General features: G+C 50.2%; 1 protein-coding gene across 1 annotated transcript in view; it reads right to left on the bottom strand.

Moving 5' to 3' along the window:
* The window catches only part of LOC102453736 (alpha-2-macroglobulin-like), a 64,299-nt gene that overhangs the window by 41,795 nt on the left and 6,411 nt on the right, over positions 1-16,093 (bottom strand). Inside the window, exons 2-6 of the mRNA XM_075902371.1 lie at positions 12,737-12,920; positions 9,563-9,719; positions 7,646-7,698; positions 4,771-4,791; positions 1,242-1,410 (exon numbers count right to left, since the gene is read on the bottom strand). Coding sequence (XP_075758486.1) covers positions 1,242-1,410; positions 4,771-4,791; positions 7,646-7,698; positions 9,563-9,719; positions 12,737-12,920 — 584 coding nt within the window. The remainder of the gene's footprint in view (positions 1-1,241; positions 1,411-4,770; positions 4,792-7,645; positions 7,699-9,562; positions 9,720-12,736; positions 12,921-16,093) is intronic.

Here is a 16,093-nt window from a genome sequence, read left to right as displayed (position 1 = left end):
AAATAGGTCAATGGAGGGATGATAGGAGTTGCTATAGGGAACTTTCTGGGTGTCTGGCTGGTGAGTCTTGCCCACATGCTCAGGGTTTAGCTGATCGCCATATTTGGGGTCAGGAAGGAATTTTCCTCCAGGGTAGATTGGCAGAGGCCCTGGAGGTTTTTCGCCTTCCTCTGTAGCATTGGGCACAGATCACAGCCGAAGGACTCTCTGTATGTTGGGGCCTTCAAAGTATTTGAAGGCTTCAATATCTGAGACATAGGTGAGAGGATTATTCTAAGAGGGGTGGGCGAGATTCTGTGGCCTGCACTGTGCAGGGGGTCAGACTAGATGATCATAATGGTCCCTTCTGACCTTAAAGTCTATGAGTCTATGAGTCTATAAGTTTCAAAATGCCCTGTTGAACAGCAGAGGAGCCACTGTTACTAATCTGCTCAGAATTACCTGGTTCTTAGGCTTGCTGAAAGAGAGCTCATGAGAGGCACAAGTGGTTGGGGTTAGTACATTTCCCTAGACTAGACAGAGTTGTCATTTCTCTCTCCTTGGGTGACTAGTGGCAAACATTATAAACAAGTTTGAAAAACGGGTTCTTTGAGAATCTACCACCCCTGCCACTGACCCCAATTTTGCTTTCCTCATAAACCTTCCAGAGGAGTCTCCTTTGGGACTGATATTTTCGAGGCTTGGTCTCCAGCCAAAGTGGTTTTGTTTGTTTATTTTGAAAGTTTGAAGATGTTCTGGGTGCCAGAGGCTGCAAGGACAAAGGTGTGAAGACCAGAGTGGGAGAAGGGTAGAAAGGAGACGTGAGTGGAAGAACACAGGGGGAGCAAACTGTGCCCCTAGCATGCAGCATTCCCACAGTTTGTTCTGCACCCCTACCATAACTGATAGAAAAACCCTAACAAAAATGAAGCTGCATTTTATGGAGGCTGGAATCACAGCCCATATTTAGGAGGCTCAAGGGATAGGCCTTTTTATTCAGACTCAGATACTCCCAGGCATACAGTGAACAGTGACCCTGACAGTTCAAGTGCTAGGGAGAAAGCTATACAATACTGTATGAAGGCTCAGATCATGATCCCTTAAAGCATTTAGTATTTCCTGGTCTGTTTCTTAGATCACTCGTCACTCATCTAGACATCCCTGACAATCCTGAACCAGATTTTTGTGCTTGGAATGGTTCCCAGACATTTATTCCTGTTTCTAACTCTCCCAGCCCCAGCAGGAGTGAGACCCTTCCTTACCATATTCCTCCACAGTAAAGGAATGTTCTAGATTTGTCCCCGACTCCTTCTGTACCACCACATTGTAGGTGCCTTGGATGGGCTCAGAGGTGAGGAGGAAGGAGAGCTGGGTGAGGCCCCCATTTAACTCCACCTCTCGCCACTGGAACACTCGGTTCTTCTGGGGGTCCTGCAGATGGGGAAAGCACAAGGTTACAAGACAGAGTGACTCTTACCCTTTCAGTTACAGGCAGGCTGGCTACATAGAATCCTAGAGCACTAGAACTGGAAGGTACCTTGAAAGATCATCAAGTCCAGGTCCCTGCCTGGATCATCCCTGATAGATGTCTATCCAACCTGCTCTTAAATATCTCCAGCGATGGAGATCCCACAACTTTCCTAGGCAATTTATTCCAGTAGTTAACCACTCTGACAGGCAGGAAGTTTTTCCCCATGTCCAGCCTAAACCTCCCTTGCTGCAGTTTAAGCCCATTGCTTCTTGTCCTATCATCAGAAGCCAAGGAAAACAATTTTCCCCCTTCCTGCCTGTGACACCCTTTTAGATACCTGAAAACCTCTATTGTGTACCCTCTCAGTTTTCTCTTTTCTAAACTAAACAAGCCCAATTCCTTCAGCTTTCCCTCATAGCTCATATTCTCTAGACCTTTAATCATTCTTGTTACTCTTCTCTGGACCTTCTCCAATTTCTCCACATCTTTCTTGAAATGTGGTGCCCAGAACTGGACACAATACTCGGTCTGAGGCCTAACCAACACAGAGTAGAGCGGAAGAATGACTTCCTGTGGCTTGCTCACAACACTCCTGTAAAGGCATCCCAGAATCATGTTTGCTGTTTGACTCATATTCAGCTTGTGGTCCACTATGACCCCTAAATCCCTTTCTGCCGTACTCCTTTCTAGACAGTCGCTTCCTATTCTGTATGTGTGAAACGGATTGTCCCTTCCTAAGTGGAGCATTTTGCATTTGTCCTTATTAAACTTCATCCTATTTATCTCAGACTATTTCTCCAGTTTGTCCAGATCATTTTGAATTACGACCCTATCCTCCAAAGCACTTGCCACCCCTCCCAGCTTGGTATCATCTGCAGACTTAATAAGCGTACTCTCTATGCCAATATCTATATAATTGATGAAGATATTGAACAGAACCGGCCCCAAAGCAGACCCCTGTGGAATCCCACTTGTTATGCCCTTTCAGCATGAGGCTGCAAAGCAGGGCAGTTGTAGTCCAATATTCAACAGCGAGATAGTGAACATATGGTCATCTCCCTCTCCCATAGATGAGGGCAGGGCACCTGGCAGTCAGCTCTGTACTTTCCCCCAGACTGTAAGAATTTGTAATTATAAGAGTCCTTACCAGTCACATCCTGTGCAATCAGTGAGTGATTAAATAGCCAGATACCAGCACTAGATCTATTCCATTATCTGCCCACCCCATCAACATGCCCACAAAGAGATGGAATGGGCAAGAAGGATTATAGAGAGTGAGGCTAAGAGCCCAATGCACATAGGATGGGTTCTCTGTGCCCAGCAGCTGTTATACTTGCAGTGCGAGAACTGGCAGCTGGTCTGTCTGAGGACTGAAATACTCAGGTTCCCTATGGGGCTGAGCATACCCTTCCTGTATAGGTATGTGAAAGACAATGGGATATGAAAATGCTAATTTGGTCTTAGATTATGTTGTTGTTTGGGGTGCTATTCAATGCACAATATGTATAGGGGCTGGGGGATTGTTGGGGGCCAATCTGAATAAATTAGACATGGGCCTGAGCATGATATGAAGGCAGGTCTGGAGGCTGGATCTGAAATCTCATCTTTGTAGGTTGAATATTATGAATTGATTATTAACAGGCCAAACCAATGGACCGAACCAAGTCTGAGGTGAACAGACCCTAACCTGGTCCTAGAGGTGTAGTGAGGGTGTTATGCGCATGGGGGCAAAGCAAAATTTGTGTCCCCCCCCCCCACTGCTGCCATGCAGCAGGACCCTGAACCTGGTGCACCGCTGAGCCCGACCCTGGGAAGGGTTTTCCCCTGCCCCCTCCAGTTTGGGGCCGGGACCCTGTACACACTAACCCACCAGTGGAGATGGAGGAGGGTTGGACTCGGGGTGGAGATGCAGAAAGGAAGCTCCAGCCAGTGGCAGCAGGTGGAGGAGGAGCAGGTTAACCAAGGGATGACAGGGGGAGTGGAGGGGGATTAAATTGGTGCCCCCCTAGAGTGGTGCTCGGGAGCAAGTGCTCTTCCCCACCCACCCGCTCCCCTCGCTACACCACTGCCTGGTCCTGAATTCTGCAGCTCAGGTGCAACTCTAGTAGAAATCAACAAAGATATTAAATTAGAAGTTAAACTTTTCAGACCACCAAGTAACATGGCTAACATGTGCATGCCTTCATTTTCTGTTGTCTCCTCTGCACCTTGGCTACCAGGGGGATGGGGAGCAAAGCAGAGCAAAGCCACGGAGCCTGAGGGCAGCAGGACAGCCACGGCGCATCTGGGCTGTCCCGCTGCCCCCGTGCTCCATGGCTTTGCTCCGGACACCTGTGGTACAGCAGCTGGGGCGCTGCCAGTTGGTCCCGTAGCGCCGCTCTGGGCGCTACTGGACCAACTGGGCAGCACCCCAGCTGTTCTGCCCCAGGCGTCCTGATTCAGCCACTGCTGGTCAGATTCAGCAGCGGCTGAATCAGGACGCCTGGGGCAGAGCAGCTTGGGTGCTGCTGGGTTGGTCCAGTAGCGCCGAGGAGCGGCGGCGCTACTGGACCAACCCAGCAGCACCCCAGCTGCTCTGCCCCAGGCGTCCCCAAGTCAGCCGCTGCTGAAACTGACCAGTGGCTGACTACAGGAAGCCTCTGCCCCGGGCTTCCAGGAATCAGCCGCTGATCAGTTTCAGCAGCAGCTGACTTGGGGATGCCTGGGGTTCTTAAGTTGAATCTGTATGTAAGTCAGAACTGGCGTCCAGATTCAGCCGCTGTTGAAACTGATCAGTTTCAGCAGCGGCTGAATCTGGACGCCAGTTCCGACTTACATACAGATTCAAATTAAGAACAAACCTACAGTCCCTATCTTGTACGTAACCCGGGGACTGCCTGTATATTTATTTTGCTATGAAATCGCACCCCTGACTGACAGCTAAACTGGAATGAAATTGGCATGCGGACCCAGGCTCACTTTGACAAAGACTCTTGTCAGGTTCCTTTAAAAAACCTAAAAACTCCAGAAAAGGTCCCAGGCCCATTTTCCCCCTTTACAGGCCATGTTCCAATACATGCTGCAGCCAAGGACCAAAATCTCTGATCCAGAGCTGATCTGCCGGAGACCTGGCACCCAGGGGGAAGTAGAACTCTGTCTCCTGCTCCTCCAGACTTCCCCTTGCCTCCCTGCACCGAGGCTCCTAGACCTGCACTAACCAGTCCCAATGGACACCACGCTCACTCCTGCTCTGCTGCGGAGCACAGGAGTCTCCCAGTCCCTGCAGATGCCACCAGCTTCCAGCTAGTAGCTGTGAGAATGAAAACAAACGTGCTACTTACCTTGATGAAGACCAATGGAAACTGTGGGGAGAACAGGGAGAAGCAGAGTCAGAAACACAGGTCAGACATGGCCTGAGCTCATTTGTCCTGCTCAGGGGATTTCTGCAGCTCTCCTGCATTCCCCTCCGCCCCCGCCCTGTTACTCAGTGAGAAACTCCAGCAGGGCCTTCTAATGCTTTACAGCCCGAGTTGGTCAGTTTCACACAGCAGTGAAATCAAACATTTCGTTCTGCATTTAGGGGGTTCAGGGCAAACATTTCAAAATCACCCAAATGCCTCATTAGCATTTTCCTAACCAACTGGGGTGCTGGGGCCCAGAGACAAAGGGACTTGGGTGTCTCATGCCCATTGATTTCAGTGGGAGTCAGGCACCTACATCCCCTTGCAGTTCATACTTCGGAGCCAAAGAGCCACTGACTGTCAGTGAGACTCAGGGGCAGATTTGTAAAGGAGTTTAGGTGCTGAACAATTCAGACAGGCACCTACTTGAACTTCCAAGTGCTGAGGTACCTAGTTCCCACCACAGCCAATGGGCGCTAGGCTCCTAACCTACCTGCGTGCTTTTGAAAATTCCTCTTGGTGCCTAAACCTACGTCTGTAGGCACCTCAGCCCTTTGGCAATGTGGCCCAGAGTGCCCAGGTCACTTCTGCAAACAGGACTTGGGTTCTAAGTCACTGAGGCACTCTGGGAACGTGACCCCCGGCGTGCAGCTGTTTGGCAAAGTGGCTGGTTTCCAGGTGACAATTGAATTCTCCATGTCCTCCTCTGCAGCATTAGTGAGGGCCTGCTGCTGGGATGTCTCCTCAGGGAGCCCTGCTCCTGCACACAAACTCACAGCGAGGTTGTGGGGTGGGGAAGTGTCAGCGACATCACAGTGTACAACGTGCAGGAAAGTGTGGCAGAGCCAGGTCTCGAGGCCCAGTCAAATGCCTCACCGTTAAGACAGAAGTGGTCTCCTCAGGGCCTGAGTCACTGCTGCCCACCCCGGTGCTGTCACTCACCCCAGTGCAAAGTGGGGCACCCAGCGACCATTCTCAGTGGGCAACGTTTATGCCAACTTTGCTCTGGTGTCAACGATGCTGCAGGGTGCATGAGACTGGGGAATCAGGTCACGTGCCAGGTCGCAGCACAACTTGGTTTTGGGGGCTAGTCCAATGGATTTTTACACCCATGTCTAACCTTTCATGGATTTTATTTAAATTCACAGTTTCTGTGACCACTGAGATGTCTGTAACAAAACAAAAGACTCACTTTACACATAACTGTGCGTTTCAGATTCCAACCAGTAGAGGACAGTGGTGCATTTACACACTATCTAGTTTTGTAATCTATCTATCTATCTATCTATCTATCTATCTATCTATCTATCTATCTATCTATCTATCTATCTATCTATCTATCTATCTATAAAATAGAATTATAGAATCATAGAACACTAGAACTGGAAGGGACCTCGACTGATCATCAAGTTCAGTCCTCTGCCCTCCCAGCAGGACCAAGCACCATCTAGACCATCCCTGACAGATGTCTGTCTAACCTGCTCCTAAATATCTCCACTGATGGAGATTCCACAACCTCCCTAGGCAATTTACTCCAGTGTTTAACCATCTTGACAAGCAGGAAGTTTTTCCTCATATCATAGAATCACAGAATCATAGAGCTGGAAGACACCTCAGGAGGTCATCAAGTCCAGCCCCCTGCCCAAAGCAGGGCCAATCCCAACTAAATCAACCCAGCCAGGGCTTTGTCAAGCCGAGACTTAAAAACCTGTAGAGTTGGAGATTCCACCACCTCCCTAGGTAACTCATTCCAGTGTTTCACCTAATCCAAACTAGCTAGTCTGTGCAGCGTGTAGCCACACGGCACGGGGTCCGAACTAGCCGGCATTTAAAAATGGTGCCAGCCGGCTTTATGCAAATGAAGCCCGGGAAATTCAAATCCCGGGCTTCATTTGCAACTCCGTATGACTACATTACCCCCCCCAGTTCGAACTAGGGGGGTAGTGTAGACGTACCCCTGGTGTTCCAGGAAAATGGAATGTGCCTAGAATGGGATTGCTTCTCATAAAACGAAACAGAAAAGAGACAGAATCACCAAATCAAGTACAGACCTCAAAATTTACATAACTGAACAAAAGTTGAAAGAGACTGAACCAAGATGAGCTGGGAAAATAGGATGAACTTAGAATAGGATTGCTTCTCAATAAACCTTACAGAAAAGAAATAGAATGGAGAAATTTGGAGCAGTGCTCTGTTCTGGAACAGCTAAATCAATGCGTAAGGTTGGAAAATGAGAAGACAATGTTATTGGAAACCACATTGACTATTGCCCTTTTTTTGTTAAAACATAGTGAATGATAAGAGCTTATAGAGCTGAAGAAAAAGTACACTTGATGGAATTCCCATTTCTTAAAAATGTCTAAAAAAAAAATTAAATGGACAAGTTTTAACAGTTTCCTTTTCAAGAAATCTGAAATAAAAATTAAAGTAATAAAAATGTCACTGTATTTTTGAAAAATATAAGCATTTCAATAAAGCATAAACACTTTTCTTTTAATTAAAAAAACCCCTTAATTGAGTTAAGGACCCAAGCAATGCTAGATAAATCTGCTAGTATCATAATATAATAATTCAAAGGGATATATACTGTCCCAGGTACACTCTGGCAATGAAGCTGAATGGGGTGCAAATCATGGTAGAATCTGACCCTTATGAAGACAATGTGGTGAGTCAGAAGGGATCATTTGCTTTACAGAGTTGTTCTAGATGGACATTAAAAGCAATAAGATCCTCGGGCATCACAAGGGCCTTAAAGGGGACATCATCAGTGCTCACCAGCTCAGCCATGGACGCTGACGAGGGTGATCAGACCTACCTTCTCATTGAGGGGACGGAAGTCTTCATCCAGAGAGACGATCCGAAAAAGAACTGTGGAGACACGATGGAGAGAGCAAGAGATTCTCACTATGAAAATTGCAGCTGCTCTATCAGGCACCATGAGTCATTGAGGCAGGGGCTGCGTGCATGCCTGGCCCAGACGGAGTGACCAGTGGGCACATGGCAGGGTAGGATGCATGCACCACACTCCCCAGGCTCGCGACTAGCAGGGGGAAGTGGTGGAGGGAAGGCAGGTTTCCAGCCTGCTGTACTAACTTGGTGACGAGTTGTGGGGTCTGAGGAGGCAGGGAGGATTTCCTGCTCTGTACCATAGGCATGCATATGGGGTGTGCCAGGTGTGCCCAGGCACACCCTAATGTCTCAGGCCGGCTAGCCAGAGCCATTTTTGCACCCTGGCCCCCACTCGGCCCAGCAGCACGGCGTGGTGCCCTTGAGGCACCTGGGAGCACTCCCACCTAGCACACAGTACGGTGCGGCGCCCCTTCCGGGAGTGCCCCCGCCCAGCCCGGCAGCACAGCATGGTGCCCTTGAGGTGCCCCGGGCTAAGGCCCAGCCGGCCTGTAGCTTGGGCCGGCTCTGACTCCAGCCCTGCAAATAGGAAGGCAGAAGCCGAAGGTAAGGTAACAGAGGGTATGGGAGGGGAAGGGGGGAAAATAAGAGGAAGGGGTGGGAGAGGAAGAGGCTCGTGCTGAGGGGAGGGGGTAGGTCAGGAGAAGAAAGGGGAAGGCACCAAGGGACAGGGTAGAGGAGAGACAAATGCCAGGGGGCCAAGTGGAGACAATGAGGAAAAGAGCAAGAGGGGAGGTGTCAGTGGGAGGGGGGACAGGGTGATGCTGGGAGAGGAGAGGGGAAGGGCACTGGGGGCTAGAGGGGGAAGGGAGAGGTGCTGGGAGAAGGCTTGAAAGAAAGGGTAGGCATGAGGAAGGCAGGGATGGAGCATGTGTGAGGGCACGGGCATGAGGGGAATGAGGGCAGAGGGTGGTGAGGGGGTGGGCACCAGGGAAAAGGGGAGCAGGGGCAGTAAGGGAAGGGGGAGGCACCAGGAGGATGCAGGATTAAGGGAAGGTGCAGGTGCCAGGGGATTCTGGGTGTGAAGCAGAAGGGCAGACACCCGCAGGGGAGGGACCAGCACCAGAGGAGAGAGGCAGGGCAGGTGTGTAGAGGGAGGTGTTAGGAGAGGGGATGAGGAGGGGTAGCTCACATGATCAGAGTGGGGCTACTGGAAGATCAGGGCACAGCGGGCAGAGAAGGGCTGGTGGTGGGGGGCAGGTCTCAGGAGGGCTGAGGGCAGTGAGAAGGGTAGGAGTCAGGACAGCAGAGGCGGGTGAGGGGTTGGAGGGCAGCAGGCACCAGGGGAGCTGATGGATCAAGGGGAAGAGACATGGCAGCAGAGGGAAAAGGTAGAGGTTTATGAGATATTTATTAATAACTTGGGTGCCACAATGGCACATCCAAACAAGCCACATGAACTCAGTACTGGTGCACAACACAAAATTCATTCTGCTCATGGGAGGAAATTCTGAGGGAACACTTCCCCCAGCCTCTCCGCCCCTGAGTTAATGTCACACATATTGGGTTAATGCAACTGCAGGATAGTTGCATGAGAGGGGTTTGGTGAGGGCCAAATTAATCCCTGTTGGTAGGAGGATGGTGGGAAAAGTCCTTAGACGGGGGTCACATGATACCTTTTACTTCTGGTTGTGTGCCCATCTTGACCCCAGTGTTGCCTCCAGGGGTGTGGCCAATGGGGGTCAGGGGCATGGTTAACAGGGATCAGGGGTGTGGCTAATGGGGATAAAAGTACATTTAAAAAAATTATGTGGGTGCACACCCTAATGAAATGTGCTGTGCACACCTATGCTCTGTATATAATTCCCCACCTGATTCCCTGTACCTGTTTGTCCTGGTTTGTAGATGGGCTTGTCTGTCTGGACAAAGACCAGGCTCTCTGAGTTCTTGACCAGCACCGATTTCCGGCTCCTGAACTCCAGAGTTGGCCCCTTCACCAGCACCGTGAGAAACGCTGCTGCTGAGCTACTGGACTTTGGAACCTGAAGAACAGCAACAGAATCAGGGTATGTCTACACTACAAAGTTAATTAGAACTAACTGCCGTTAGTTCGAATTAACTTTCATAGGCGCTACACAGGCAAACCGCTAGTTCAAACTTAATTCGAACTAGGTAAACCTCATTCTACGAGGACTAACGCCTAGTTCAAATTAAGGGCTGTGTAGCCACTTAATTCGAACTAGTGGGAGGCTAGCCCTCTCCAGCTTGCCCTGGTGGCCACTCTGGGCACCACCAGGGAAACTCGTCTGCCCCCCTCCCGGCCCTGGAGCCCTTAAACGGGCACAGTCAGGCACCCAGCCAGCAGACCCTGCACCTGGCATGGCACGAGCCACCCACCCGCTGCCACCCAGCCCTCCGCCTCTTCCCGGGACCAGGCTGTCGGCTCCCAGGAGCCTGCCCGGGGCTGCAAGAGGCGGGCTCCCACATGGTCTAGTGCGGAAATCGTGGACCTCATCCAAGTTTGGAGGAAAGCCTCCAACGTCCACGACCTCAGCACTAGGCACAGGAAAGTGGCCGTCTAGGGCAGGATAGCTGCCAGCCTGGCCACCCAGGAGCAGGTTGGCATGAAAATCAAGGTGGTCCAGTAAGACCCCGACCCTGAGCCCTGAGCTTAGAACATAAAAACATAAGAATGGCCATACTGGGTCAGACCAAAGGTCCATCTAGCCCAGTAGCCTGTCTCCCGACAGCGGCCAACAGTAGGTTCCCTGGAGGGGATGGACCGAAGACAATGACCAAGCCATTTGTCTCGTACCATCCATCTCCAACCTTCCACAAACAGAGGCCAGGGACACCATTTCTAGCCCCTGGATAATACCACTCCATGGACCCAACCTCCATGAATTTATCTAACTTCTCTTTAAACTCTGTTCTAGTTCTAGCTTTCACAACCACCTGCAGCAAGGAGTTCCACAGGTTGACTATTTGCTTTGTGAAGAAGAACTTTGTGTTATCAGTTTGAAGCCTGCTACCCATTAATTTCATTTGGTGTCCTCTAGTCCTTCTATTATGGGAACTAATGAAGAACTTTTCTTTATGCACCCTCTCCACACCACTCATGCTTTTATAGACCTCTATCATATCCCCCCACAGTCTTCTCTTTTCTAAGTTGAAAAGCCCCAGTCTCTTTAGCCTCTCTTCATATGGGACCTGTTCCAAACCCCTGATCATTTTAGTTGCCCTTTTCTGAACCTTCTCCAAGGCCAAAATATCTTTTCTGGGGTGAGGAGACCACATCTGTACACAGTACTGAAGATATGGCATACCATAGTTTGATACTTCCTCTCCTCCTTCTTCCCCTGGCTTCCCCCTTCTAGCTCCTTCCTCCCAGGTTTCCTCCTCCCCTCTCCCACCCTCTCTCTTCCCCTCTCCCACCTCCTTTTCCCAGTCTCCTCAAGTTTTGTTCAATAAAGAGAGTTTCTATTTTTGAACATACGTGTTCTTTATTTTGTACATCAAGAAGGGGGGCTAGAGAGGGGTAATTGGAAGGAGCTGAGGGAGGAACGAGCCCCCGATGGGGAGGACTGGGGTGGCTCTGCAGGCTCCTCAGGGTGGAAGCTCTTCTGCAGCCCCCCAATTGTCACCCCCCCCCCGGATGGCAGCCTGTGGCAAGTGCAGCCGGGCTGATGGCCGAGTGCTGTGATGTGCCGAGTGTGGGCACTCAGGGCACTCCAAGCCAGGACATCTTTGCTGTCCCTCATCGAGTTAGACCAGCAAGCGGGGAACCCTGAGAACTGTCCGTCCGGGGTGGGGGTCGGCTCCCTTTAAGCACAGACCTCGACTAGCCTGAGACAGCAGCTCCATGCTCTAAGTCCTAATCTTATGCCCTGCCTCGGTTCAGGGTCCACTCAATGTGGACATGCTAGTTCGAATTAGCAAAATGCTAATTCGAACTAGGTTTTAGGTCTAGATGCACTAGTTCGAATTAGCTTAGTTCGAATTAACTAATTCAAATTAAGTTAGTTCAAATTAGTGCTGTAGTGTAGACAGACCCTCACTGCCTTAGAGGCTCCCCCCTCTTCACTGAGCCGCTGCAGGCCGGAGATTTACACAAAACTCAATCTACAAGGTCACCACCTACCTACTGAATCAGGGATCGTGAGGTCTGGAGAATGAAAGCTGGTACCAGCCAGTCTGACCGCACCCTGGCTTTGCAGGATTCTTTTCCAGCTCCACTAATGTCTCCTCTATGCTGCTGGGACATTTGCAGTGGTACTCCCCCACTTCCAGAGGAGTCTCTGCCCTGCCACCCTCCTTCCCCTTCTCCCCCCTTCCCCCAGGATGTCTTGACTCCTCCAGCTCACTAGCTCATATCTTAAGAACCTTGCCCAGTGTCTTAGTCTCAGCTTTTCCATCACCCCTTGTGCTGCCTTTGGGGGTCATTTCTCATCCCTCACTTTGCCCCTTCCTCAAGCAGATTTATGAGCTATGACTATGTCCCCCAGTTCTGGATCTCTGTGATGTTAAAAATGGTTAGCTACAGCAAATTAATTCCTTTGGTGCTAGATCTATTTTATTCTCCTGCCTACCCCCGGAGCCAGCCTTGAGTGCTGCAGAGAGCAACCCTGAACTGCCACCAGGGAGAGGCACAAGATCAGCTTATGGATGTCAACTGAGGAGGAACATCTCTAACCTCCTCCTTCCCATCTCACTTGGAGGCTTGCGGAGCCCCCTGAGAAATGGGAGACCAGGCTGAAGTCATAAGCTCAGCACTGACTCACAGAGAAAGGTACCCAACAGAGCCAGCCACTCCGCAGCCAGTAGCACAGCATCTCCCAGCTGGGGCTGGGCATGGAGCTCCATACTGACTGAAGAAGCCCACTCCAAACGAGTCACCCACCACACAGCCGGCAGGAACGGAGGTTTCCTTAGAATGTCTCTGACCGGAGCTTGCTGCCTGCTGTGGTTTCTGACGGTGCCTGGCCTTGCAGGGGTTTGTCCCGGGCTGTCACTGTCTTACAGGCTCAGGTCACAAGCCCCATGGGGATCAGATACTCACGGTGAATGGGACGCACTTGAAGACGTCCTTCCCGGTAACCACGTCTGCGATCAGACTCCGGTTCTCCCCTGCATGCTCCAGCGTGGCGCTCAGCGTCACAGACTCGTTCAGGTGGATCAGCTGGATACAGATTTTTTCGGGGACTTTGGTGTGGATTAGAAAGGGCATGAGGACCATGTACTGCCTGGGAAGGGAAGGGCAGGGTCAGAGAGGCAGGGCTGGGGGACAGAGAAGGCGTGGAGGGAAGGGCATGGACTAATGGGACAGCCGAATCTTGACCACCCATCCAAACTGCAATTCATGCACACAGGATGGGGACTTGCATATGGGGTTTGTAAAATGCAACATGCCTCTCTGCTTAGCCAGCTGGGCACCAAGCACACCCCTTGGAGTGAAGGAACTTGTTCTGTGTCACCTTTGAGTGCTGCTGTCCAAGGGCTGTTTGCTCAACCTCCTGGCAAGCGTGGGGTGGCTTGGGAATCTCCAGGCATTACCTGATTTTTGTGTATCCCATAGCCCCGTACTGAGGTTCCCAAATCTTATCCGAGCATCCAGGAGGGAGCTCCTCTGAATCATAGAATCAAAGAACCATAGGGCTGGAAGAGACCTCAGGAGGTCATCAAGTCCAGCCCCCTGCTCTAGGCAGGACCAATCCCAACTAAATCAACCCAGCCAGGGCTTTGTCAAGCAGGGTATGTCTACACTACCCCGCTAGTTCGAACTAGCGGGGTAATGTATGCATACCGCACTTGCTAATGAAGCCCGGGATTTGAATTTCCCGGGCTTCATTAGCATAAGCGGGGAGCCGCCATTTTTAAATCCCCGCTGCTTCGAACCCCGTGTAGCGCGGCTACACGGGGCTCGAACTAGGTAGTTCGGACTAGGGTCCTATTCCGAACTACCGGTACTCCTCGTGAAACGAGGTGTACCGGTAGTTCGGAATAGGACCCTAGTCCGAACTACCTAGTTCGAGCCCCGTGTAGCCGCGCTACACGGGGTTCGAAGCAGCGGGGATTTAAAAATGGCGGCTCCCCGCTTATGCTAATGAAGCCCGGGAAATTCAAATCCCGGGCTTCATTAGCAAGTGCGGTATGCATACATTACCCCGCTAGTTCGAACTAGCGGGGTAGTGTAGACATACCCGCAGAGACTTAAACACCTCTAGGAATGGAGACTCCACTACTTCCCTAGGTAACCCATTCCAGTGCTTCACTATCCTCCTATTGAAATAGTTTTTCCTAATATCCAACCTGGACCACTCCCACCACAACTTGAGACCATTGCTGCGTGTTCTGCCATCTGTCACTACTGAGAACAGCCTTTCTCCATCCTCTCTGGAACCTCCCTTCAGGAAGTTGAAGGCTGCTATCAAATCCCCCCTCACACTTTGCTTCTGCAGACTAAACAGACCCAACTCCCTCAGCCTCTCCTTATAAGTCATATGCTCCACCCCCCTATTCATTTTGGTTGCCCTCTGCTGGACCCTCTCCAATGTTTTCACATCCTTTTGTAGTGAGGGGCCCAGAACTGGACACAATACTCCAGATGTGGCCTCACCAAAGCCGAATAAAGGGGAATAATGACATCTCTGGATCTGCTGGCAATGCTCCTCTTAATGCAATCTAATATGCCATTAGCCTTCTTGGCTACAGGACACACTGTTGACCCATATCCAGCTTCTCATCCACTGTAACCCCCAGGTCCTTTTCTGCAGAACTACTACTTAACTGGTTGGTCCCAGCTTGTAACTATGTTTGGGATTCTTCCGTCCCAAGTGCAGGACTCTACACTTGTCCTTGTTGAACCTCATCAGATTTCTTGTGGCCCAATCCTCCAATTTGTCTAAGTCACTCTGGATCCTATCTCTGCCCTCAAGCATATCTACCTCTCCCCCCATCTTAGTGTCATCGGCAAACTTGCTGAGGGTGCAATCCATCCCCTCATCCAGGTCATTAATAAAGATATTGAACAAAACCGGTCCTAGAACCGAACCTTGGGGCACTCTGCTAGAAACCGACCGTCATCCTGACATCAAGCCGTTGATCACTACCTGCTGGGTCTGGCCTTCTAGCCATCTTTCTATCCATCTTACTGTCCATTTATCCTATCCACATTCCCTTAACTTGCTGGCAAGAATATTGTGGGAGACTGTATATAAAGCATTGCTAAAGTCAAGGTATATCACATCCACTGACTTTCCCATGTCCACAGAGCCAGTTACCTCATCATAGAAGCTAAACAGATTGGTCAGGCACGACTTGCCCTTTGTGAATCCATGCTGACTTCTTAATCATTTTCATTTCTTCCAAGTGCCTCAAAATGGATTCCTTAAGGATCCCTTTCATGATTTTTCCAGGAACTGAGGTAAGACTGACGGGCCTATAGTTCCCTGGATCATCCTTCTTCCCTTTTTTGAAGATGGGCACTACATTTGCCTTTTTCCAGTCATCCGGGATTTCTCCTGATCTCCATGACTTTTCAAAGATAATGGCCAAAGGCTCCTCAATGACATTTGCCAAATCCCTCAGTACCCTCGGATACATTAAGTCCGGACCCATGGATTTGTGTACATTTAGCTTTTCTAAATAGTTCCTAACCTGTTCTTTACCCACCAAGGGCTGTCCATCTTCATCCCATCTTGCGTCACTTAGCGCATTAGTCTGGGAGCCCACCTTGTCCATGAATACAGAGGCAAAGAAAGTATTGAGTACTTCAGCTTTCCCCACATCATCTGTCACTAGGTTACCTCCTTCATCTAGTAGGGGCCGCACACCCTCTCTGATCACCTTCTTCTTGTTTACATGCCTGTAGAAACTTTTCTTGTTATCCTTCACATCTGCTTTTTTGAAATCCAAGGTGTGTATTTTACTACTCTCTTTTCTTCCTTTAGTCAGGATTCTGAAATCTACCATCTCATGATCACTGCATCCCAGGTTGTCACCCACCTCTACTTCCCCTGTTAGTTCCTCCCTGTTTGTAAGCAGAGGGTCAAGCTGCGCACAGCCCTTGGTCGGATCCTTCAGCACTTGTGTCAAGAAGTTATCCCCAACATTCTCCAAAAACTTCCTGGATTGCCTGTATACTGACGTATTGGTTTCCCTACAGATGCCAGGGTGATTAAAGTCCCCCACGAGAACCAGGGCCTTCGATCTGGAAGCTTCTCTCAGTTGTCCAAAAAAGCCTCATCTAAGTCATCCACCTGATTTGGTTGCCTGTAGCAGACACCAACCACAACATCACTGCTGTTGTTCGATCCTTTAAACTTAACCTATAGACTCTCAACAGGCTTTTCTCCCTCTTTATACTGGATTTCAGAGCAATCATAGTGCTCTTTTACATATAGTGCAACTCCTCCTC

This window comes from Pelodiscus sinensis, chromosome 1, assembly GCF_049634645.1.
Source record: "Pelodiscus sinensis isolate JC-2024 chromosome 1, ASM4963464v1, whole genome shotgun sequence".
Classification (NCBI taxonomy): domain Eukaryota; kingdom Metazoa; phylum Chordata; order Testudines; family Trionychidae; genus Pelodiscus; species Pelodiscus sinensis.
The sequence above is the reverse complement of the archived record's forward strand: the minus strand, read 5'-3'. Positions and strand labels throughout refer to the sequence as shown.